The sequence below is a fragment of the Orcinus orca genome, chromosome 21, assembly GCF_937001465.1.
Source record: "Orcinus orca chromosome 21, mOrcOrc1.1, whole genome shotgun sequence".
NCBI classification, from domain to species: Eukaryota; Metazoa; Chordata; class Mammalia; order Artiodactyla; family Delphinidae; genus Orcinus; species Orcinus orca.
The window spans coordinates 25651027-25676519 of NC_064579.1; the positions used below are offsets into that span (position 1 = coordinate 25651027).

The following is a 25493-nucleotide window of genomic DNA, read 5'->3' on the forward strand; positions in this document are numbered from 1 at the left end:
TTTTGTTTTGTTTCTGACTGATTTTTAAAAGGCCAAGGAGAGTGACTCCTTTTCCTTCATTTTCAGACTATGTTTTAACAAGAAAATTCTCTCTGAGCTAAAGGACAATATGATTTTTCAAGTGAAAGAAAGTAATACTATAGCTATTTGGGTAAAAAAGAAAGTGTCCTTGTGAACCTATACGGTCTAAAATGTACTGTTAATAGTGTTTGGAGGGGAGCTATAGCGGCGGCCTATCTTGTCTGTCCTGAGCACCCCGTTCTTCACGGCAATCCGCCCTCCTCTTGTTTAAACCTATGGGTCGGGAGGAAATTACGACCAGGACACTATCTTTTTTATCATGTTCACATCGGACTGTACCAGAAGCGCTGATGAGACCCAGATCAGGCCCCTCAGAGAGCACCACCCTTCCGGCCACAGACACTAGGTCAATAGATGGAGACTCCGTTTCTAGCCTCTTGCCAATATTTCTGAACCTTGGTCCAGACAGATGCATGGTGTTGAAGATTCGGGGTGTTGCAAGAGGCGCCGTCTGGAGGTCACTGGTGCTCGTTTGAACTGGTGGATTACCCTCCCTGCTGGCCCGAAGCAGGAGACACGCAGCAACAGCAGACGCAGAGACAGCCCGGTCCAGGCGGAGCCCGCGAGCCGGGTCCGTCTCCCTCTGGGGCCAGCTTTGCGAGCAGGCCAGCACCCCCGCCCCTTTCTTCCCGCGAAACTAGTGTGAGCTGCATTTGGTGATTTCTGGCCAACCTATAAAGTTGTCATAATAACAAATATAATTTGTGATGGGGGTGGGTAGAGAGAATTAAAAATCAGTACCGTTTTGAATACTTGAAAAAAACCGTGTTCTGTTGGTGGTGTTCTTACAGGGCTCTGTGGCCAAAAGGACCCTCACTTACCCAAACACTTGGGCAAAGAGCGATCCCATAAGCCATTTGCCATACAGGTTAAGGCAGAAGATCCCAGCAAGTAAAATCCCTTCTTGCAGTGATAGACGACACTCATTCCATATTCAAAACTCTCGGGGAAATTCTGTTGCTCGTGACGAACGGCATTTTCCACAAAGCCTGGATCCGAGCAGTTCACCACTGCAAAGGAAAGCGCGGTGCACATTATTCAAATGCAGCTATACCTTCATAAACAAAACAGACAGACGGGCAGAGAAGGCAAACTCCTCCTCGTGGTTTTAGAAAGTTGGTAGGACGACGGCATGACAGCCAAAGTTTGTGAAATCCTGTACCCTTGACGAATCCCACTTCCTGCTTTGGGCCATTGTGCTTCAAAACGTGTCAAGCAATATATCGGCTACTATAGCACCTTTAACAACACGAGGCTGACGGTCTTTAACTGTTTCCTAATAATAGGCTTCTTCAATGTAAGGTCTAAAATTCGTTTCCCTGGTTAGGTTTTTATGTTATGAAAATGTTAAAATAGAAACGGCTGAAGTTAGTCTACATATTTGTATGCGACTGTGGTACTTCAGGACAGCCTGGGACACAGTAATTAATTCCCACCCCACCATGACATGCGCTAATGCTTCAATATGTGCCTAAGTCATTTCTGTTATGTGTCTAAGGCAGACAAAAATGACAACTCCTCTATCAACACTTAATAGAAGTGTAAATTAAGGCAGCCTCTGATTTAAGCTTCTTCCCCTGTAGAAACAGCTCCGGCAGCGACAGTGGGATGGGCCTGGTTCATCTGAATGACACTCTCTGAGCCTGAGTGCCGGCTGGCATCTGGGAGGGAACCAGCCACGTGCTTTCGCAGGTGCAGAGGAAAGAAAGAGCCCCAATTCTCTCTCTCTGACCCGCCCACCGCTGAATGGGACAGCTGCTGGGGAGCCGTGCTCTCTCCAGATATTTCTGGCTCAGAAGCCGGTAGCATGACAAGTTCCCAGGCAGCCACTGCACTCGGTGTCCCAGCGGCCAAAGGCAAACCCTGCCCGTCTGCACCCTGATTTCTCTCTGTCCCCAGGACGACGGGGTGGGCGGATCAGAGGCGGACAAGGGTCCCTTTCAGCGCTGCAGAATAATATCCTATCCTTCTGAAACCAATCCTGAGTTGATAGAAGAAAGACAGGTTCTTTCGAGTCAAGCAAACATGTTTACGGAGCCCCGGCAAGTATTTTGAAGGCTCCATAGTGCATTGCACCTGCAATAAAACTGTCACCAAACCCACCGTAATAGCAGGCATTAGCTATTTGGAAAAAGTGTCACTGACTTGCACGATTATTTTTATGACCTGAAAAACGCCTGCATCGGCCTATTGGGCACTTAGAGTTGCATGTCAAGCCCAGGAGACAGAAACAGCTCCCTTGTGTCTGACCTTCAAAAGCAGGAAGGTGTTGCCTTGGCCCGAAGGCCAAAGACGCTATGGTGTCGAGTTTGAGCTTACGTCGTGCTTAGAGGACGGTCCCCAAACCACAGCAGACTCTCTGCAGTGAGAGGAAAGGACACCGCTTAGGCGACCCACGTGGAGGTGCCGAGCCTTCCTGCGCCAGGGCGCCCGGCCCAGGCCTCATGCGCCCTGGGACTCCGCACGCCCCACCGGGCTCCTCCTTCCTATAATTCATAGTCTTATATTCGGGCCCAGCTTTCCTGAACGCAGCCTGATTGTGCGGTGGGTGAAGACGAAGTGCACAAAGTAAGAGCCATTATGTGTTCGGGGTCAAGAGGAGGGCGGGGCTGGAGGCAAGAGGAGAACGAAAAGAGAAGCAGTTATCGCTCCGGTAGCGGTGAGGTCCGCCTGCACGCCCCCTTGGCCGGCCCAGGAGGGCAGGGCTCTCTGAGCCCCACCATGTCGGGAGGAGAGCTGCTCAGAATTCACGAGTTTCATGAAGTTGAGAGGACAGTCGAAGGTGAGGTGACTATTCAGTGTATCACACAGAATAAACATTTCCAACTTGTTTACTTGGATGAATCAAAATTTAAACGTAGGATTACCGGTCACCAAAAGCAACTTACGATGACTATTTTTCAAACATATGAAAGTTACCTTTCATCTTTTATCACTAACTGATAAGAATAAAGAAATTGGTTTTAGGTGGAATGAGACATTTGGGTTTGATAAAGAAGGTTCTGATTGATTATAGTTGATTCTAGTTAAATTTCAGAGGCGGGTGGGAGTGGGGGCAGGGAGACTGAGCGCCTCCTATGCGCCAGGCACTTTGCTAAGCATTTCACGTGCACTGGCTTACTTAGAACTCATGGGAACCTAAGAGGAAGGTAGTATTTCTTTGACTGTTCATAGAAGAAAACTGATATTCTCCAGTGAACTTGAGGATTCACTACAAGACCCTGGATTCAGTGATGCAAGTTTAGTGAGTTTTTTTTGTTTCCTTTTTTATTCCTCTCTAACCAGAACAGAACCTTCACTCACCCCATATTTTCTTACTTTTCTTTATACTCGTGTCTGTAATAGCAAAGGACATACATTTTAATTCTCTGAGTTTAAATGGCCAATCCCACAAAACTGTAGATAAGAAAGAGAAAATAAAACCTCCAAACATTTGCATGTAACACAAAAATTATTACACAAGGAAAGAAAATATTAAGTGACTCATCCTAAAACTGCCAGACTTGGTATACTCATTTATTTCTCCTTGAACTGACTGAACTTTTTAAGCTCATGTTGACACATATTTGAATTTAGGAGACAAAGATTCAGAAAGCTCTTCTATAGAAACGGGGCCTCTGGAACAGTAGGCATAATCTGATTCTTAAAATAAATGTGAAGACATCTGTTTTCATTCCTTTTCATGAAATTTATATCCATATAATTTATTTATTCCAGAAAGATATTACTACTAGCAAAAAGGATCCCTTCTTTTATTTATTTATTTTCCTGACCCTGTGTGTAAAGATAGAACCAGGGGGTGAGTCGCTTCCTGGACTGGAGGGTTCTGATTTATCACGAACACAGCTGGCATGGCCCGAGCTTTTCCCTGGGAAGGGCTGAGTCTGAGGGTAAAAGGTGAGTCCAGGGTGGAGAGACTTTGTGGAAATCTGTGTCTAAGTCAGCCTCACTTTAGCACAGATTTACTGGGAATTCATTCCAAAGTCCTCGTGGGGTTTCTCTCCTGCATCATTAACCAGATGCTGTAGGATTACTCAGGATTCCACAACTCATTGACCTCCACAGATTAGACATCTGAGAATCACATCAAGTATCTGGGAGAAGAAATCAAGCACGACAGGATGCTGACATGAGACACAACACCCTGAACCATCTGGGGGCTTATTCAAGGAACCACATAAGGTAAGAATCAGGCCATACTGCAGTACACACCTTGAAGAATCCCTGGAAGTTTTATGAAGAGAGTAGCTATTTTTGTTAACTTTATGAGTTTCATGCCATTTTCTTCTGATGCTTCACTGTCTTTATAAGTCTGACCTCTTTGAATTCATGCTTTTCCTGGTCGAATAATATGCATGTAAATTCTGTGCACTAGATTGTATCTCTTAGTTCATAAATGAAGCAAAGCAGAGCAATAGAAAATAACAGAAACACGAGCAGGGAGGCACCCGGGAGATGAGGGGGTGATTTCCAATCCCCTCAGCTCTCGGAGGACTGTTTGTCAGTCATCTCCTCCTTCATCAGACGTTTTTGAAGTGTCAGCTTTTAAAATTAAGTACTAATTTTAAAGTTCTGCTCTTCCAAAGGCAGTGTCAAGAGAAGGAGAAGACAAGCCACAGGTTAAGAGAAAATATTAGAAAAGACATAACTGATAAAGGACAGTAATCTGAAACATTAAAAAAAAAACTCTTAAAACTCAACAATAGGAAGAGAAACAACCCAACTAAAAATGGGCCAAAGACCTTAACTGACATCTCAGCAAATAAGACCTGCTGATGGCAAATAATCCTATGAAAAGATGCTCCACATCATATGTCATCAGGGAAATGCAAATTAAAACAATAATGAGATTCCACTACACACCTATTAGAACGGCCAAAATCCAGAGCACTGACAACACCAAACGCTGGCGAGGTTGTGGAGCAACAGGAGCTCTTATTCATTGCTGGTGGGAATGCAAAATGGTGCAGCCACTTTGGAGGACAGTTTGGGTTTCTTACAAAAATAAACATACTCTTACCATACAATCCAGCAATCACGCGCCTTAATATTTACCCAAAGGAGTTAACAACTTATATCCACACAAAAACCTGCACAGGAATGAATACAGCAGCTTTACTCATAGTTGCCAAAACTTGGAAGCAACCCGGATGTCCCTCAGTATGTGAATGGATAAGCTGGGGTCCATCGGGACGATGGAATATTATTCATCACTGAAAAGAAATGAGCTATCAAACCATTAAAAAGCATAGAGGAAACTTAAATGCATTTACTAAATGAAAAAAGCCAATCTGAAATGGTTATATACTGTGTGATTCCAACTGTATGACACTGTGGAAGAGGCAGAACTATGGAGACAGGAAAACGATCAGGGGTTGCCAGGGGCTGGGGGCAGGAGGAGGGATGAATAAGTGGGGCACAGAGAAACTTTAGGGTCGTGAAAACACTCTGCAAGATATGTGGCGGTGGTGGATACGTGTCACTCATTGTGCACCTGTCCAAACATACAGACCGTCTAACACCAAGAGTGAACCCTCATGTCACCTGTGGACTCTGGGTGAGATGACGTGTCCATTCAGGTTCATCAATGATAACAAATGCACCATCTGGTGGGGGTGGTGACATTGGGGGGTGAGGTGGGGCTGTGCATGGGTGGGGGCAGGGGGTTTATGGGAAATCTCTGTACCTTCAGCCCAACTTTGCCATGAACCTAAACTGCTCTAAAAAATAACGTCTACTAAAAAAATAAGACCATTCCTATTTTTCAAGAAAAGGGAGGAAGGTAAGAAAAGTCAAAATCAATACCGAAGACTTTAAAACACATTCTAGCATTCTTTAAACTGCGCCATAGATATCTAAAGGACCTAGTATCTATTGTAAAACACCAAAAACCATTAATAAATGATAGGCATTTAATTTCTTCTCTCTCTCTTTTTGGCATAAGTTAGAGGAAAATGAAGTACAGAAACAAAAAAAGTTTTGATAATTAAAAGCCTGCTGTTTTGAACTTACTCAATCTGTCATTTCGCCAGAATGTACTGTGTCCAGTGGACAGAGTCTCAGGAGCCGTGGGGACCTTCTCCCCCTAATTAGCCCCCGGAATGGTATCTACTTAAAGGTATGAAGTATTACACCCATCTCTATACTGACAGTGCGCAGCACAGCATTCGGAACACAGTAGGTGCTTAATAAATATTAAATTAAGTTGAGTAGAAGGGTTTGGGGGGAATGGATATAGATGGTTCTCATACACCTACGGCATCAAAGGCACAGTTAGGCCGTAATGCTGTGTGAAGATAAACTGAACCCAAATTGAAGGGCCTTCATTTGTAACCATTCTTTCAGTTGTGCTGTTTTTTTCCTTGTTGTAGAGGACAGAGAAAACAGTTTGATTAAAGGTGTTTAATCTTTTCCTAAGTCTTTGCAGCTGCCTTACCGGGTGCCAGACACCTACAGCTAAGCCTTTCCACTGCTGTCCACGTGCTCAGGGCTCCTGGCAGACACATGGGCCCCACGTTTCCCTGTGGGAGGTGAGGATGAGGCTGAGTGAGTCCCCGTGCTCATCACAGCCACGTGCATCACGGTACTCAGTCAGCATGTAGGGTTTGCCAAGGTGGCCCCACGTGGAAGGCAGAGGGGCGAGAGGTCATTTAGAAGCCAGCTTCCTGCCCTGGCTCACACATTCCGAGATGTCCCCTAACCCCGGTCACCCCGTTCCATGGCCCTGACTAATACAATTATAATACATAACCTACAACCTACAAGATGAACTTGTCAATGGCCAAGCTGACCAGAGCCCCACGTTGTCAGGAGACCAGCTGGAGCTTTGGAACAAGAAACCAGGGGCGTCTCTGTGAGATACTCCATCCCCCCCCAAACAGGACACACCCGAAGCCTGCTTTCTGGGGACAGTGAGAACAGGGAACCTGGGGTCTCTGCTCTTCACAGCAAGTCTTTCCAACATTGAAAAGGGAGTTTTAGAGGGAAGTGGAATTAGGAGGCTTTACTTTGTCTCTGAGCTTAAGCCAAGCTCTCTGATATAGACACGTGCCAGACTCGACAGCTTGTAGCCAATTTCACATAACTGCTATTTAAAACATGCCTGGATTCCCATTCTGCTATTGTTGCATTTGAATACAGCTCCCTTGGAGCCCAGTGGGAAGGTGGGTGATTGTCAGAGCAAGGGACCTCCGTAAGTGTCTGCCTTTAATACCATATTATTACCAAAAAATCCAAACCAAAACCACAAAGAACTTCACCTTCACATGGAAGGACATGCATGCGTCTTCAGTAAGAGAGATGTTTTAATGGAAAATATTTGAAGGAGATATTTTAAGGGAAAGTATTTGAAGCAAAACCTTAAATAGCATGAGCTCAAACATCTAGAAATACAAAAACTACAAAGCAGCATTCCCTTGGAAATGTAGGCGTTAGTCCAGATCTATGTGTCGATTTCTAAAGAAGTGAATTTCTAAAACTTGAGATTTAAAAGCAATAAGAACTTCTCAAATATATCCATAAGGCTAGAAGCTTAGGGACCAAAGATGTGGAATATATGTGGCAGAAATAAATGAGCACATAAATGGAGAGAAAGACAAACGGAAGACTAGTAGTCTTTGAAGTAGAGAATCCCAGGGTTTTTTGATTGACTATCTGGCCAATAGCAAGAAAGAGGCCATGGAGCGATTTGCACGTTATACTCAGAAATGTTTTCCCACCACAACAAAAGGCGCTTGCAGAAGCCCTGACTCTGGAGGGGAAGCTTCACCCTCTATGCACGCAGACAGGCTCCTGGGTGTTATGATTCAGCCCTCACTAACCCCGGAGGAAGCTCTCCTACCTCGGCAGGTGGGCAGAGGGCTGCTCCATTGGCCGTTGCTCCTACACTGGGCTCGAGATGCGCCCTGCAACAAGTAGCCGGTGTTGCAGGTGAAGTTCACGACATCATTCAGGTTGAACTCGCTGCCATTAGTGAAGCCGTGCGCAGGGTTCCCTGGGTGGCCACAGGTGATGGCTACGGAGGAAGACAGGTCCACGTTAACAAGTCATCACTCTCACTTGACATTCCTTATTAATACATGTGCAGGTATGTTAAATGTACGAATTGAGGGGTTGACAGCTAATCAGATATGTTGCAGATTGTGTTTATATTTGGAAGGGAATATTGAGAGAAAGAATCATGGGCTGAATCCACAAGTTTTTATTATAATCGTGGAAAATAACTAGCGCCTGGCAAATGTACTTTCTTCATCATCATCATTATTATTTCTTACATCATGATAGAATATCAGGTAATTTTAAAATAAAGCAGTGAAAAACAAGAGATGCTAAATTTTTGTATTAATTGTGAGTTCTGAATTTTTTCCCCTTAGAACACACCAGCTAACTTTGTGGAACTCTCATCTTGAAACATTATAGGGACTTGGATGATAATTTAAATTGTGTATGTATAAATTAACCCAATATGAATTTAAACATCATGAAATTAGCAAAAATAGGAGTACATGCTCAAATCATATTTTCTTTGACATTCCCTATTGTATGGTCCTTTGGAACATAGCCAACCCTCACTATGTCATGTCCACAATAACAGCAATATAAATCAGGAACATATCCTTCACTGGCCCTTTCAAAAGAAACACATTACAGTTGTAAAACTGGTGTTTTCCTTCTCATTTATCTTGTCAACAATTTTTTCTTCTAAGTAAAGCTTTCACCTTTGAACTGTGTACAGTTACCACAGCACTATCACAGAGAACACCTGTCACTGTCCTAAACTTACATCAACAATCCCTTTGTTTAGGAAAATAAAGAACATATTAGGAAAAAAAATTGGTTTAAAAGGAAATTTGCATAAGGGTACAATTTCTTCTAAAAACAGGAGTCAGCATTCGTCTCTCAAGTTATGAAGTTTGAGGACAATGGTTCCATACAATTTCACCTCTTTATTAAAGGGACGACTGCGTACAAACTCTCTGCGTTCTTGATGAAGCAATGACAAGAACACAAAACAACACAGACGCTTGAGGGGTGGCCACCGTGGGGCCCCTGCAAAGCCAACCTGCAGACTCGGACCCAGCACCTCTATCCTCCTCTGGTGGGATGCTGTTTCCACCTTGTCGTCCTGGGACAACGTTGGGGGAATGAATGCCTGACATCCCTCATCCTGGGACCCATCTGAGATGAGCTGGTGAGCAAACTCAATGTGGAGGGAGCCTGGAGGAGGCGACGGAAGGACATGGAACGGGAGAAGGACCAAAGACGGAAAGGGAGGGGCGCCCACGTTCTCTCACTTCCGACAGCTCTCCATCCTTTCTCTGAACTTAAACGTGTCTGTGTTATGACCTAATGACAAAAGAAAACACCACGAAGGGAAGCACCTGCTGACTTAGTTCACAGGCTGTACTTACGGACACAGACTGGGGTGTGTCCGGACCACTTGTGGTCTTGCAAGCATATCCGGACGGAAGTCCCCACGAGCCGGAAACCGGGGTTGCACTGATAAACCACGGTGTCCCTGTAACTGAAGCCGTCGCCGCTGATGTGGCCGTTCACGATGGGATCCGGGGAGCCGCAGTGGCCAGCTGAAAAGCAAGCAAAACCAACAAAAACACGCTGGAGAGCTTGCCTTCTATAAAAGTACCACATTCGTGGAGAAACAACAGAGTCCCACGGTATGGCACGGGGAACTCTATTCAACATCCTGGGATAAACCAGGATGGAGAAGAATATACAAAAGGATATATATGTATATGTAAAACCGGGTCACTATGCTGTACAGGAAAAATTAACACACCATTGTAAATCAAGTATACTCCAATAAAAAAAATCTAAACTTATAAAAGTACTACATTCAAAATTAGTTTATCTTTATTGTCAAGTGACTGACAGCACTGAATGCAAACATTATTGGAATTTTTTCCATTTATATATTTTTTATTTGATAGAGTTTTCTTCAACTCATGAATTTTTCTTAACAATTGCGGGTAACATAAGTAATAGTTCAAATATAAAATTGTTAGAAGGTATTTACTCAGTTATGGTTTCTCCATTTATTTCTTTTACTTATTGATATTTTATGTTATTTATCTATTTATTCTATTTCCAAATAAAGGCCAAAAGAAAGGAAGAGACACTTGGAATTAATATAAGTTCTGTAACCCTATTGAAAATGGGTAGCAAAGAAAAGGATGGAAGGATCTCCCGTGAGAGACTAGATTCCTGAACTATCTGTGAAATTCCAAAGGAAGGATTGATATCAGAAAATAAGTTCAATTTCAGAAAATGTCCATTTGAGTTATGTTTGAACTGATGTCTAGGGGAAACTGTCACATCCTCAGTTGAACACAGAAGTCCAGAGCTCAGGGGAGGGACACCCTGCAGACAGAGATTTAGGAAAAGCTAGATTACAGATGGAGGCTGAACCCAACAGGTGGCTGAGCTCGCCTGTGAAAAGTATGTACAGCAAGGAAAGAAAGGGCCCAAAGACGAAACTGGGGTGAACATCAATACTTAAGGGGAGGAAAACAGTACTGATGTGAGGACTCTGATATGTAAGGAGGTCGCTGGCAAACAGGGTGTCAGAGAAGCTTCAGAACCAGAGGGCTTCCAAGTGGGGAAGGAAGCTAGAGGAATTTTCAGTCCTTCGTGAGTCGAAGGCTGAGGAGTGACAAAGCTTCTTTGCCTGAAAAAGCTTTAATCCGGGTCCTGACACTCCCCCCAGGCCCACCTGTGCACCTCCTTGTAAAAGCCAACTTTAGCAAGCACCCTGCTAAGTCACCCTACAAGAACCCTCCAGCCTCAACATCTGATCCAGTTTCTCATCCCCACCCGCCACTGGTAGGTGGGTTCAGCCAGAACCCCTCCAAGCCCTGAGGTTCCCTCTCAGGAATGTCCCACCCGTGCCCCCTCCCTGCCCCTTGGCTGTGACCCCCACGGGCCCACACGGCATCTGGGGTTGAGCCATATCTTTGTGAAATCCCATCACCCTGGTCCCTACACCAATCGCTAGGGTCCTAAAAAAAGTCTGCCTCATTATCTTTAAGGAGCGCCATGAGTATTCTTTCTCTGTAACAGTAGGAAGGTGCTGTGTGGTCCAGGAAAACTAGGAGAGGCGGGATTCCCTTCTTCTCTTTCGTTCTCCTTCCACTTTCTTTCCTTCCCCTCCATCCGTCCTCCTCTCTGCCCCTCTCCCCCACCTCTCCCCTCCTCATGTACATGGAAAGAGTATCTTGTTAACAAACTATGGAGCATTAGCAGTAACTGACATGAAAAGGATGTGAGTGACACACGGGTTTCGGATAGACAAGGAGAGTTCCTAAATTGTCCACTAAAACTCGCTCCTTAGGCTGGAGTGGCTGCAGAGCGTTTTGGGGTGGATTTCGCCTGGCCACTACCGCCCCGAATAGAGCATCCAGCTGCCAGTGCTTTACTCAGAGCACAGCAACCCCAAAGCTGAGAGCATGGCCAGAGTACTGTCATATGACACTCAGGGTTAATGCCACCATTCTGGAAGAATTCACAACAGTACCCTCTATTTCTGTTTAAGGCAATGCAGCTGCATTGTGTTATCCTAGGTTTGAACTAGATCTGTTATCAGCAAGATGACCCTGCAGAGGACAGAGGGAGAAAACCGCATCGGTGATAGGTATCCCTCTTTGAGCAGAATCTCTGCCCCAACATTTGTAAGAGGTCGGGTCAAGTTGTGCTCGATTCGCTTGATCTCTTGTCACCTCCGCAGCTTTTCCACTCAGCCGGATCCAGACCGATAAAGCTGCTTCTGACCGGAAGCCAGATCGCCTCCCCCCACACCAGGCGTGACTCAAGCAGGGAACTGGGAGGAGGCTGAATGTTCTCCGGGGGTGGAAGGGAGAGCTTCTGAGGCTGTTATCCTGGAACTCGGATGCGGGCTCCCTCCCGGAGGCTGGGCTTTGCACGGCCATCTCCGTCAGATAGAGACGTGGAGCCCCACTCGCATGCCCGAGACAAGAAAGGAGCCAGAGCCGCCACGCGCGGGCCCACTGCCCGGATGCAGCCACTTCCGAGGCGAGAAGGAAATGACGTAATTTCTAGAAGCACACACCAAAATAACACACTCCAATCCTCAAACAGAGTGTGGGCCACCTGATTCCTGGCTGTTACTCTAGAGAATGTCAAGCATTTGGGGGGTATCCTGAACCTGATCAGCACTCCAAGAGGAGGGACCCGGGCTCAGGGTAACCGAGATGCTGGAAAGGGTACATTGCGACAGAAAGTCCCCCTCCCTCTCCGTGATCTGCACAGCCTCACTCTTGACTTGGACAAACACGACTGGCTAGACTCACTTTTAAACCTCAATCATATTGTTTTCATCTAAGTTTTCAGTAGGAGCACATGCTTCAAGGCCGCACTCTCTGTTGAAAGCCCGGCAAATAAGCACTCCTGACGGCAAGGAGATATCTGTGCACCCCAGACACCAGAAGGCAAGGCTGACAGGCTTGTGTGGAAACAAAGGCTTCCAACAGCAACTCTTCTCTGACACGTGGACGCTTCAGTTCTGGGAGGAACTGGCCTTAAAGACCTAAAGAAAATCAGGGATGTCTTTCAAAAACACTCCCTTTCAGCTCAGTGCCTGAAGGAAGAATTGACAGCCTCACCTCAAACTTCACTTCCTATTTTAAGTACATGTGGATGATGTCACTTCTGGATCTGAAGCTGGTAGAGAACAATCTGTTTGTCACTCGTATAACTTTCCAGCCCTCAGGTGAGTTCCTCTTTAAAACATTCAAAGCCTTAGACCAATTATGTGCTATTCACAAATACAGAATATTTCACTTACAGCATTTAACCAAAATTTCAACAGTACCATGTCGAAATGTTGTAGAAGGGAAAAACTGTATGAGGTGGAATTTGAATTCAATGTACTCCGAGCTCTATTTCAAATTTAAGGTTCTGTTATCCTATGATAATACTGGGATATGTCCTTTGTGAATTTTTTTAATGTAGCCCCAGTTTTGTTATAGACACACTATGTAGAAAGCATTTCTCTATCTTTGTAACTATGTTCAGATATCTGCTGACCGTCTAATATGTATTAGTCACTCATTAAACATTTGATGAAGTGAATAGAGATAAAGTAACTTCACATTTTCAAAGCATTTCCAAATCCACTGTCTCCTAGGTGGCTTTCCTTTATTGGCAATAATTGAATGCTGACTAGCTGCGGGCCAGCAATGTCCTTGGGGCTGGGGATTCAAGGAAGAATAAGATACAATCATAAAAGAGACGGGAGGTCTGACACAGAAAGTGCCCCAGAGTGTTTGCCCCTAAAGAGGTGAGGATCAGGGGAACTTCCCTGGTGGTCCAGGGGGTTAAGAATCTGCCTTGCAACACAGGCGACACCAGTTCAATCCCGGGTTAGGGAACTAAGATCCCACGTGCCCCAGGGCAACTAAGCCCTCGTGCCACAGCTAGAGAGAAGCCCACTGTAATGAAGGGCCCTAAGACCCAACTCAGCCAAAATAAATAAATAAATATTGTTAAAAATAAATAAATAAAAAGTACATTAAAACTAAAAAGAGGTGAGGAGTAGAGAGGGACATGTAGCCCAGCTGGGCATCAGACACCCTGAAAGAGGCAACATTTAAGGCCTGAAGGGTGCACGTTTGTTAGCCAGGTGAAGGTGAGAGAATGGTCCCTGAATTGAGAACTTTTATTTATTTTTAGAGTCTCAGTTAAAATGAAGACTATGGAGCTATTGGACCAAACTATGCATTTCCCAGAAGGGCACCCATTTTACCCTCTTCAGTTTATGACCTTACATATTTCATGTCCTACATCTCCATAATTTTGGGTGCATTAAATTATTACTATTCCACTGAGTATAAAAAGCAGTAAAGAAGGATAAGTAACTCTATTAACTGGAAAAAAAAAAAAAGAATTGGGATGAGGGCAGCCCTGCACATTTCAAAACAAAATATCAACTAAATAAAATAATGTGATTATCCAGTAGATCCGACACTGTGATGCCAGGTCCCTAGGTTTTGTGTTTGTGCTTTTGTTTGCTTGTTTCTTTTTCATTAGCATTTGGCTTCAGCTTAAACAAAGATCACTAAATGTTTTTTACAGGCAATTCTGTAGCCAATGTCATCACACCTAGGAAATCAAGGAAGCCGAATTTCCTGACAAATGGCTCCATTAAAGTGCGGACAGAAAATCTAAGTGGAAAGCATGTGGCCTATTTTATTTTTACATCAATCCTACTCGTGAATTTAATAATCTGCCACTAATCAGAGCCTGAGCGCTCTGGCTAGCAAGGAGCTAAAGAATTAGGTAGAATGCCGCAAAACTGTAACTGCATATGATATTTAATTCAATGGACAGATTGATTGATAGATACAGAGATATATCCTAAAGGAACTGCTGAATTTTCTTTTAGTTAAGTGTGAATAACCAATTCTACTACTTCCACATTCCTAGAACTTTACATTTTAATTCTCCATTTTCTCCCTGCTGAAGACAGGCATTATATGGAACGGGTAATTCTCCAACTGCTTAAAATTGTTCTTGAGAGAATCAGTCGCAGAATCAAGAATTCCATGCTGGGATGGGTATTTTCCAGTTCTAGTCAGGTGACTCTCTTTGTTTCACACACTATATCGTTAAAAACTATCATTCAAATTGGCCTGTTAAGACGAAGTGAACAATGGAATTGGAATTCCATGGAATTTCAGAAAAATTGAGATTTCATACCTGTGAGTGGGTCACAAGAGTCTGCAGGTTTCACCTCATTTGCAAAATGACTCCTCTGTGAAAATCACTGGCCTTTAAATTTATGCTACTTTAGATATAACGAAAGCTGTGTTGTTTTTATTTACTATATTTTAGTTATTATGCTTTAGTTAGATGTCCCAAATAGAAAAGAGAATCTCTTTTAACAGTCTTTCTCGAAAACTGAGTTAGGAGGAATAAAATCTACCAAACTTCGCTAAAACACAGAGTGGTGGCCAGGTTGAATGAATGCCAGTCGCCTCTCACAGGGAGAAGTTGCCTTGGGGCTGCCATGAGCCAGACCCAGGGAGAAAGAGGGATGGGCAAGGGGATTCTCAGTTTCCTCCTGGGTCGAGGGTTTCCCACAAACTCGTCCAGCGTGGAAACTGGAGAAGGCAGACAGCGGCCCAGCCGTGTGGGAGCCCAGCTCACGGTCTCAAGCACAGAGAAGCCGCCAGCCCGCGGCCCTCACATCACGCAGCCTGGGCCAGCACACGGGCCAGGGGGACCGGCACTTCCCGCGAGTAACGCGTTTATCCCCCAGGGCAGGGCCTCAGCAGGACCAGCCTCTCCAAGCAGTGGTCCTAGAACGTTATTGTCCAGAGTGTACACGCAGATGTTTTAGTGTGTGTCGTACAACGATTCTGAGTAGCAGAGTGAATATTCTGAAAACTGCGCCCTGGATGAATGGAATCCCTTGCGCCCTCTGTCCCCATACCTGCCGTTGCATCCCTGCTGTCTGGGAGTCACGTGCACGTACACTATAGAGATGGAGTCCCACCCATGGGCAGGGTTTTGCAGCAGCTAGCTGAGCTCTCTGGACTGCGCATCACTGTTTCTGATGCTGCACTGATCACGGTCTGCAACCTGACAAACCGCACTGACTTTCAGTGGTGACTTTGCTGAGTGACAGACACAGAGTGTCAGATGTCAGCTGTGCCTAACCTCACAACAAAGGCAGAGTCTGAATGCTTCTTTCCAGTATTGAATACTTTCAGGGAACGTGTGTTAGAGTCTCTTACAATTACCTAGACTCGTGCAATTTCAGAAGCGAATTCTGTGATTTGGGAATTTAATACAGTTCCACTGGTGCCGTGGAAACCTGCTACTCCAGGGTACCTGCTGGGCGCGTGGCTCCCAGGTTACAGGAGTTCCCTGTGCTGGGCATCCTCTCTGCGGGGCCTGTGCGTCAATAGGAACTGAATAGCTGGATCTCTCTCCTGTCCTAAGGCCACACTCTCTCACACTCGCACATACACACAAACACGTCGCCCCCCACCCCAGAATTCCCTATTTTAAGGTCACCTTCTTTTCACTGTGCCAGTTTGTATCAGTACAAATACTAAACATTGGTTTGGGGATTAGAACTGAATACATTCATACATTTTTAGAAAATCTACAAACCAAATATTCAACCTTCATGTTTGCTTTGTTATTATTGGTACTTATTGCTGAAAATAAAATAATAAGCGTTGTAAGTACGCTGTACCTGCAAGAGAATTAGAAATGCAATCTGCTTCATTCTGCCCATTCCAGTGATAACTCCAGCTTGGGGCTAAAGGCAGGGGTATTTGGCAGTGAATTCTAAAGCCAATAGCAAACACTGCTTGAGTATTAACAAATGGTCATGAAATGTCAGATGGATCAGATCCTCTTATGTACAGGGAACACGTTTAAGGGCATTAAACATCGATGGCTGGTATTTAAATCTCCAGATGTATGCATATTAAAGGAACGCATTTCAGTTCTCACAAAGGAGACTTCTTTTTCTGCATGAGCAATTTTGAGGGGTAATGTTGAGCAACTTTGTGGAAGTCCGAGAAAATGTAGTAGCACAGAAAGCACGTGAATCTTGGCAGGGATTGGCCGGTGCGGTGTGATGGGCTGTGCAGCACTCTGTGCCCTTAGTAACACCAACGACCAGGGCCCATCCCTTTGCCACAAAATACATTTGTATCACATCTCTGTTTGACACACCCTAGCCAATGGCCATTGTTTTAAACCATATTTGATAAGAAAATTTCAGGCCAGTACCATGGTTTGGGTAGTCTCTGGGGCTTTCAGAAATCTTTCATCTGCCTTTTTATTAATGTAGTCCCTCAATGTACCACGCTTTTTACCTCTATCACTGCACACACTGCCCTCTTGCATAAAACTTCTTTCACATTCTTGTCTGCCTGTAAGATGTCATATAACTTAATCCAAATCCACCCTGTGTTTGCAGTCTTCACAAACCCTAAAGGAATTACTGCCCATTAATACTCAACGCAAACATCTCCCTTATTTTAGGTTTCCCTGCGGAAGGAGACTCTATCTCCAGGACCATCTGTTTACAATACCTACATGGTGAGGGTTGTTTTGATTTGAATTCAGCAGATAGAAATAGAATTTTTCCTACCTATTTATCTCCACTCTGAGACTGTGAGTTCTAAGAGCGGTGTCATGGCCTCTGCACCAGCATTAGCCCCTGCCTGATCTAGAGGGGGTGTTCGTGAAAGGACGTGAATTCTTTCCACGATCACATTGCCATATTAGCACCGTCCCTCAGCATCATGTGACCACAGAGAGCCCCAGCCCGGGATGTGCTTGGTTCAGGCGAACCATCAGGACCTCCTGCCTCACAGTTCTGCACCTGTGCAGCTGCTGTTTGTTCTGTGGCTCTCATTTCTGGGATGACCCTAGTCCATTTCTGTGTGTCGGAGTCCCCTGTTCATCAAAGTGGCTCCCTCCCTGGGTATGGGGAGGACTTTGCGTGGACCTCTCTCCTGACATTCATCAATCTCAACTTTTTATTAAAGATACTTGGTTTTTATCTTATTTATTCCTTTGATGATAATTTCCTTACAAGAAAAAAGAACCACCTCCTATTTACCTTTACATCCTGTGCAATATTTCTTGAGGAATTGAATGAAAATCACTAGATAATATTCAGAAATAGAGACAGAAGCACTTGTGGCTGGGAGGAATATTGTGACATTTATCTGCGAGCCACTGATAATGTAGGTGTAAAACGTGAAGATTAGCACTGAGTGTTTCCAAATATTTTACCTTCCCTGACTACCATACAGCCTAAGTTTTATACTGCAGATCACTTCTGTACCAAGATCAAGGAGGCAGGGGTTAATCTTTCTGCTCTAATATCCTTTTTGCTGCAATATAAGCATTGTCATAATCACTTGTTTTATTAAAAATTTGTACGTGGATCTATCATCAAATACAAGGCATTTGAATACTTTCCAGTTTTATTCCCTAACAACTATGAAAAAACATGGTCTCATGATATCATTTTGAATCATGTCATTTAGCTATTTTAGCCACATGAATGTGTCACCATGATATCGTATTTACAAAAGAATTCGTCTCCTCATAGGTCATTGTAGCAAATGCAAACTTACTTCAGATAATAGCAAAATAATCTAATGAGAAAAAGATAATGTTCTTTAGGTGGGAAATGTCTCAATCTATCACTGACGTCTTGAGTAAACAGATTAAAGAGGTAACAGAGGGAAAGACATGATGGGTTATTATGTGTTGAAAAAGTCTAAATGATATAAATGGTATTAAAAGATTAATGTAGCTTTCTATGATAGGAGACCTGGATTACAAATGTACAACCTCGTGTAGTCGGTGTGCTCTGTGTCGGGTTCAATGCGAACTACCGCAGGGAAGATAAACAGAAGAAAATAATTAAGGGAGCATGGGGACAGTAAAACTTCCCTGATGGACTGTAAGTTACCTGATATGCAGATACGGGGTGAACCTTCTCAGTGCTTAATTCTCCAGCCCAGGGAGATCTGTAGCATTGCACAGCACAGATGGTAAATCAGAACAAGTCCGGGGCAATTCTCAGCACCCTGGGAGAGCCCAGTTGTACAGCAGGGATGATGGCGTTGATTAAGTGCGGGCTAACCCTTTATAAAAATGTACTCTGATACACATAATGTATTACTTTGCCTAAATTTTAGGTATAATTATATTTGCACACAGGGTTGCCCAGCTTTCCTTATTCTATCTTTTCTCAAAGGTTCTAGCTTAGAATTCAGACTAGGTACCTGCAAACACAGCAAAGATTAGGTTCTCAAATGTTAGACAAAGAAAATCACCCGTCATCTCCTTAAACCCAGCTCTCCTACCGTTAACAATCACAAGACTCTCACTGTGGCAGCGTCTGTGCATACGCTTGGCCATTTCCGCTACAATGATCATCAAGGAATCCGGCGTACTCTTCCCTGACGGAAACCACTGGAAATAACCATCGTACCACAACTAGAAATAAGCAATCCCTGCTCCACATGAAATAGAAGGAAAATCTCAGGCAAAAGCGTTTTTGTTCCAAGATACCTCACGCACAACTTGAAAAATGTTTTTGCCCAAGTATTTTGCATTGTGATGGAGAAAGCATGGTGGGTGTAGGATCAATAAAGCTGAGTCTAATGGAGCCCCAGACAAAACCCTGCCAGGTGGCCAACCACCTTCTGCAGGAAGTCTTCATTGCATTTCTGGACAGATCCCACATGTTAAAAAATAAATAAGGGAAAATATTTCTTATATTGGGTCTGAAAACTATTTTTCTGTACATAGCATCTGCTATTTCAAACCAATGAATGGAGCTGTTTCACCAATGTCATTAGCAATCCTGGTCCTTGCCCTTGGCAGATGTGTTTAATTAATTTTATTTTTGTTTCTTTTTCTTTTCTTCTTTCTCCCACCAACTATTTTAAATATTTGAAAATAGATATTAATTACTTCCTAACTTTTCTCTCAGCAAAACTTAGGATCACAAGTTTTCCAAACATTCCTCCAGTGTCATGGTTACCAGATCCTTCACCACATACACATTTCAATTCCTCAAGAGCCCATGTAAACTGTCTCACAGAACTGAAATGATCACCCCAGATATGGCCACCCAGGCTCACGGAACAAGATGGAGACTAGTCACAAAACAATATCAGTGTCAGAGGCATCTCTTCTCACAAACGAGCCTTCCATTGTCCAAAACACCCAGTCCTTCTGTGTGTGCTATGATTTCATAATTTTCTCCTCACCATGTACATTGAGTTATTTTGTTTTTTACTTTGAGTAAAATTTTACACTATTTCCATTATTCTCCTATGTCTAATGAAATCTATTTGGCCTACCATTCGATTTGAAGATTCCCTGAATCTGTCATCACATATTTATTCTCACTCTTTCAGCTAGCAGTGTTATGCCCTCATCCAGGAGCTAAATAAATGTTTTGGAAAGGACTAGAGTGAGGAGAGAGAAACAAACACCCGGAAACCTCCTTCCCAAATCACAGCAATCCACTGAACATCATTCATGTACCGTCCCTCAGGCAATCTTCTTTTTTTTTTTTTTGCGGTACGCGGGCCTCTCACTGTTGTGGCCTCTCCCATTGCGGAGCACAGGCTCCGGACGCGCAGGCTCAGCGGCCATAGCTCATGGGCCCAGCCGCTCTGCGGCATGTGGGATCTTCCCGGACCGGGGCACGAACCTGTGTCCCCTGCATCGGCAGGCGGACTCCCAACCACTGTGCCCCCAGGGAAGCCCTAGAGTACTTCCTTTTAATGACATCCCACAGGAGCCAATGACTCGGCCAACTTCTCCCTGGTACCCGAAGCTTGCTTGGATGGGACTCTCCTGGCCAGGAGACTCAACCGTACTTGAAACTCTCAAGTTCTCTTTGATGGACTCCTTCTCTTTCTTGGGGTTCCAGTGTCTGATATAAAAGATTCTCTAACCTTCATATTCACATCATAATTCTTCTTTACAGAAAAGACAGCATAAGGAGGAAGCTGAGCCCTTCTGCTTTCTTTCATCCACTTCCTTTAACACCCACTCTGATGAGTGAACTTGGGTTTTATTTCAAACGTCACTTATGCATGGGCCTTACATTTCATGGTCCTGAATACTTCTGTTGTTCCCAGCTCGTGGCATATCTGTCCTTCAGGACATGGCCCTTCAAGTGTACTTCATTCTCTTAACTGGATTCATTGTAGACATCTGGTGTAACTGTCTCTGTTTCCTTGGGTAATTTCCCATTTCCTCCACATTGGGGTGATTTGTTTCTTAAAGTCAGAGTTTTGGGGGTTGTTTTGGTTTTTGAGGGTCCTGCCTCTTCTCTGTTAGAGTTGAAGTCATGGGATCATATAGACTATTTTTGCAAAGTGTATGAATTTCTGGAAAGTATCCCTAGCGATTACCTCCTTCGTCACTGTGAGTCATTTTCCTTCCATGACTATATAGTTTATCCTCACAGGGTTCGCATGAGCCTGAAGGTTACCCAAGGTCATTTAGCTTGGTAGAAACCCAGACTTTTAAGACATTCAAAACCATGGAAACATACAAAGGAATAATTCAAATGACAAGAAATGGAAAGAAAATAATAGTGGGATTGGTAAGCAAGAGGCCCAGGAACCGTGCAGGATGGAGAACAAAATCATCCATGAAGAGCCACTTAGGTCCTAAACACCCTCTTGGTGCAGGTGCCTTGGGGTGGGGAGTAGTCTAGCACGAAGGCTCATTTCTCCTCCAGTTAACCACAAATTTCTCTTCATTGGTCAGAATTAGCATAGTAGTATAACGGCCTCTTTTATTGTATCTCTTTTTTTGAGAGATAAATATATTGGTGAAGTAGTACAAAACTTAAAAAACTACTTATATAAAAAAAACAACAACTACTTATATACCCTAATGTTTGGAAGCCTGTGTTCTATGGTCAAATTGCTTAGGTTTAATGCTGTTTTTGATGCATATTATTGGCTTTGCAACGTTGGGCAAATTCCTAAGCTCTAAGTTTTGTTTCTTATCTGTAAGTAGGAGTACTGAGCACTTACAATATGCCTAATGAGAGTTCAATAAGATAAAATTCAAAATGCACATTTTCAGTCATCAATAAATAACACCATTCAAATTACTATATCCAAACAGGGCATCTTGTTAATGTTTGGATTATGGAGGAATCCAGCATCTACTCTGTCAGATATCTGTGCCAGATTTAGGATCACAGCCCCTCTTCCCTTTCCCCTTCTGAGCATTTTATAATCTTCTCCAGCACAGACATCACCTCTGTTCTCCACCTGCTGGCTCTTCTCCCCACATTCTCTGCTGTGTCTCGCACAGCATTCTGGGTCCTGTGGCCATATATTCCTGCTGGGTTACACTACATTATCTACCCAACAGCCACCGATTCTTCAGGAAGAGAGCTATCCTTCACTGCCATATGCTGTGTATTATGGATTTTACCCCTTCAAGTCTCAGCGGTAGCTGGGGGACTATGTTTACAAACTTTTAAAATCTTTAAACTAAATTTATTACACATTCTTTACTCATTGGCTTATAAACATGTGGCTACGCATCATTTCTCACCCTTTTCTAATTGTGTCTTTTTTCTTTTAAATACTTCACGCCTTTCCAGTTGTATTATTCTTTATATGCCGTGTCCAAGTTCTACAACACTAATGTTTTATACATTATAATCTGGACATTTTTCTTCCTCTTTATTTTCAGTTTAAATTCCTTCTGAGCACTCCCTCTTCCAAAAAGTGTCTAAGCCATATTGCATACCACCGAGGCCATGACTTTGAGCTTCTCCATCCAGCCAACTATTCAATATGCATTTCGTCCTTTCTACTTCAAAGTCCTAACCTTCGGTCAGAAGAATGCCACACAACAGGTAAAGGTTTATTTGCAATCAGTAAGGCTTGAGCTGGTCCCATGATTCAACAGTTACATAAACTAAACTTGACACTTAAAGCCCCTGAGGCTACCACTGCCCTACCTTCATCCCATAAGGCACTAATCAAATGTAAATTGCTATTACTTTCCATCTTACAATTCATAGCGGAGATGCAATTTCTTAGATCACCTAATCCCCTTCGAAGGCACCAAGTTCCACTGCAGTTGACGGAGAAAACCTACCCCAACTGCAGCTGCCTTACGGAGAGCACTACTCAGTGGCCAGTCTCACAAGAACACTTAGGAAAGCTCAGAAAATCCCAGAAGCACTCGGCTGAAAACTACAGTGACTACACTCAGCAGGAATATACACACACACACAGTATTCGAGCAGCACTGATCTAAGTCTTGTATTTATCTGAAGGAAGTCATTTCATGGATAAGCCTGAAAACCTCCTTCTTTCGTCAGTTGCATTTTTCTGGGACTGTTACTTTACTTTCATCCTCAAATTCTCCTGAGTGTTTCTTCAAATTCTCTCCAGTGAAAAGAACAGATTATTACTATTTAAAATTTACTGGTCCTGGCTTAGTTCCTAAAGCGAGCCTAGCCCACAGAGGTTCAGAAGCTTAAACCTTCCAGCTTCTACTGCTCTGGAATGATTACAAAATTACTGAGATCACAGACAGAGTTCTAAAGGACTAAAGGCAGTTTACATATTTTGCAAATTACTTGGAGATCTAAAAGGAGCATTAGAAATCACTGTGCTCTAAGCTGCTTATTCAACAATTTTCATACACTTATTCAGAAGATTTTTCCATGGAAAATTTTTCAGCCCAATTTTTAAAAAAATTGTCATGCAGAAAATGTTAATCCTTGGGAAAAAGAAGACCAAGTTGCTATGCACACTTTCAATTTTAAATAATTCATTGTCCTTATATTGACGGACATTAATATCACATTAACTTATTAACATACTTTTTAAAAAATTTTAAAAGGTAACAAAATGTATGATAATTTTGAAGTTTATTTCTGTGCATTCTAAAATCATGATGGCATTTGACTGTAGTGACATGCTCAGCAGTCTATAAAATAGTCTTTGTGTCACTTAAGGCAACATGTGACCTGCACTTATTGCTCAGATTTTTTTAAAAATCCCTTTAGATACTTAAAGAAGAAGTCATATTGTAAAGTGCAGCATTAAAAACCCAGGTAGGGGGGCTTCCCTGGTGGCGCAGCGGTTGAGAATCTGCCTGCTAATGCAGGAGACACGGGTTCGAGCCCTGGTCTGGGAGGATCCCACATGCCACAGAGCAACTAGGCCCGTGAACCACAACTACTGAGCCTGTGCGTCTGGAGCCTGTGCTCTGCGACAAGAGAGGCCGCGATAGTGAGAGGCCCGCGCACCACGATGAAGAGTGGCCCCCGCTTGCCACAACTAGAGAAAGCCCTCGCACAGAAACGAAGATCCAACACAGCAAAAATAAATAAATTAATTAATAAACTCCTACCCCCAATATCCTCTTAAGAAGAAAAAGAAAAACCCAGGTAGGATTTAGTAACACTCTGTCAGAGCATTTATGGCAAACAGTGCCATGATTTACCCTGCCATCCTCTATTTTTAAGGTTTATTTGAGTTAAACAAGTGCCCGATGATGGATTAATTTACCCAGACAGCGAGTCTCGGGGCCGCTCCAGAGCCCATTGGCCAAGCATTCTCTGACGTGAGAACCCACAAGTGTGTAGCCTGTGTTACACGTGAATATGGCTGTGGCACCATACACTGTCATTGTTCCAATCTTGTTCCCATTGGGGGGAAAGGACAGGCTTCCACACGAGATCACTAGAAGGAAAACAAAAACAGAGTGAATATTATTTCAGGTCTGCAGACTGCTCTTTCGTTTAAAAATGACAAAATCTTCAGTCTTCATTTTCATTAAGAACACGGGCAGGGGTGTCATCTAAGGGTGAGATAGACACACCACCTAGGAAGCTTAATTTTTCTTCTCTTATATCCTTGAAATGAAAACTTGAAAGTTTAGGGTGGAATCCAAAACATCCCTTCCTTTACCCACTGCTATTTTTTTCATCCTCACAGGTAGCTAAACTTTTCTTGAGTAAACACACAGTATACAAACATATTCACACACGAGCAAATCAGTCAAATGAGTTGGCTTTCTGTCCTCTTTTCGGTCTACACCAATCACAAGAATCACATCATAGTTACCAGACACCTATGTGTGTGTAGCAGGAATTAAGAAATGTGGGTGGTCTTTCCCAAAGTCATCAGCTGGTACAAAGTCATCAGCAGTGAGGAATTAAACCCGGGATGCCCACTGCAGCAGAAGGACTGAGTTCATTTTTTCTTTCGTTTACTTGCATAAGTTGTTGGGATCATGAACTCCATAAAAATGCTGACTATATAGGACATGTGCAAACTTTCTGAAAATTAAAAAAAAATAAAATCTAGACCTTAAGTGATTATAGATGTAGGTACCCAGTTCACACGTGTGTCCAGCATAATTACTGACTGTGACCACTTACACCCACACGATAACTCCAGTTGGGGAGATGAATGCAATGGTCACTTTCATTATAGATACTTGTTATACCACCTGACACCCTGCACTCTCCAAATCCACAAGTTTGAGCACAAAGAAATCAGTAGAATCTCAGGGGAGGAGGAAATCATAAAGTCATCAAGGCCAACTGCTCATCAGAGGCTGAAATGTGTTTTAACAGGTGAGAATGGAAGTGTTTGAAAAGTTCTTCTAAGAAGAGTGATACAGACTTCCTGATGTACTGAGTGAGTTCTTAGGTGTAAAGGGCTTAGGGCAAAGCTGCCATGTAGCTAAAAATTACTGAGCCCTTATTAACAGTAAACTGATAGGAGGCAGTGCAAAGTCATGATTAAGAACACAGATCCTGGCTGCAGGCTACCCAGCCAGGTTCTGCTCAGCTATGCCAGTTCCTAGCTCGGTGGCGCCGG

At 43.5% G+C, this 25493-nt stretch overlaps 1 protein-coding gene across 2 annotated transcripts in view; it reads right to left on the reverse strand.

Annotated features, from left to right (window-relative positions):
* Positions 1-25493, reverse strand: part of CSMD1 (CUB and Sushi multiple domains 1) — a 1746885-nt gene that overhangs the window by 36305 nt on the left and 1685087 nt on the right. For both annotated transcript variants that reach the window (XM_049704254.1, XM_049704253.1), the window contains exons 52-55: positions 24174-24347; positions 9492-9665; positions 7922-8095; positions 903-1091 (exon numbers count right to left, since the gene is read on the reverse strand). In XM_049704254.1, coding sequence (XP_049560211.1) covers positions 903-1091; positions 7922-8095; positions 9492-9665; positions 24174-24347 — 711 coding nt within the window. The remainder of the gene's footprint in view (positions 1-902; positions 1092-7921; positions 8096-9491; positions 9666-24173; positions 24348-25493) is intronic.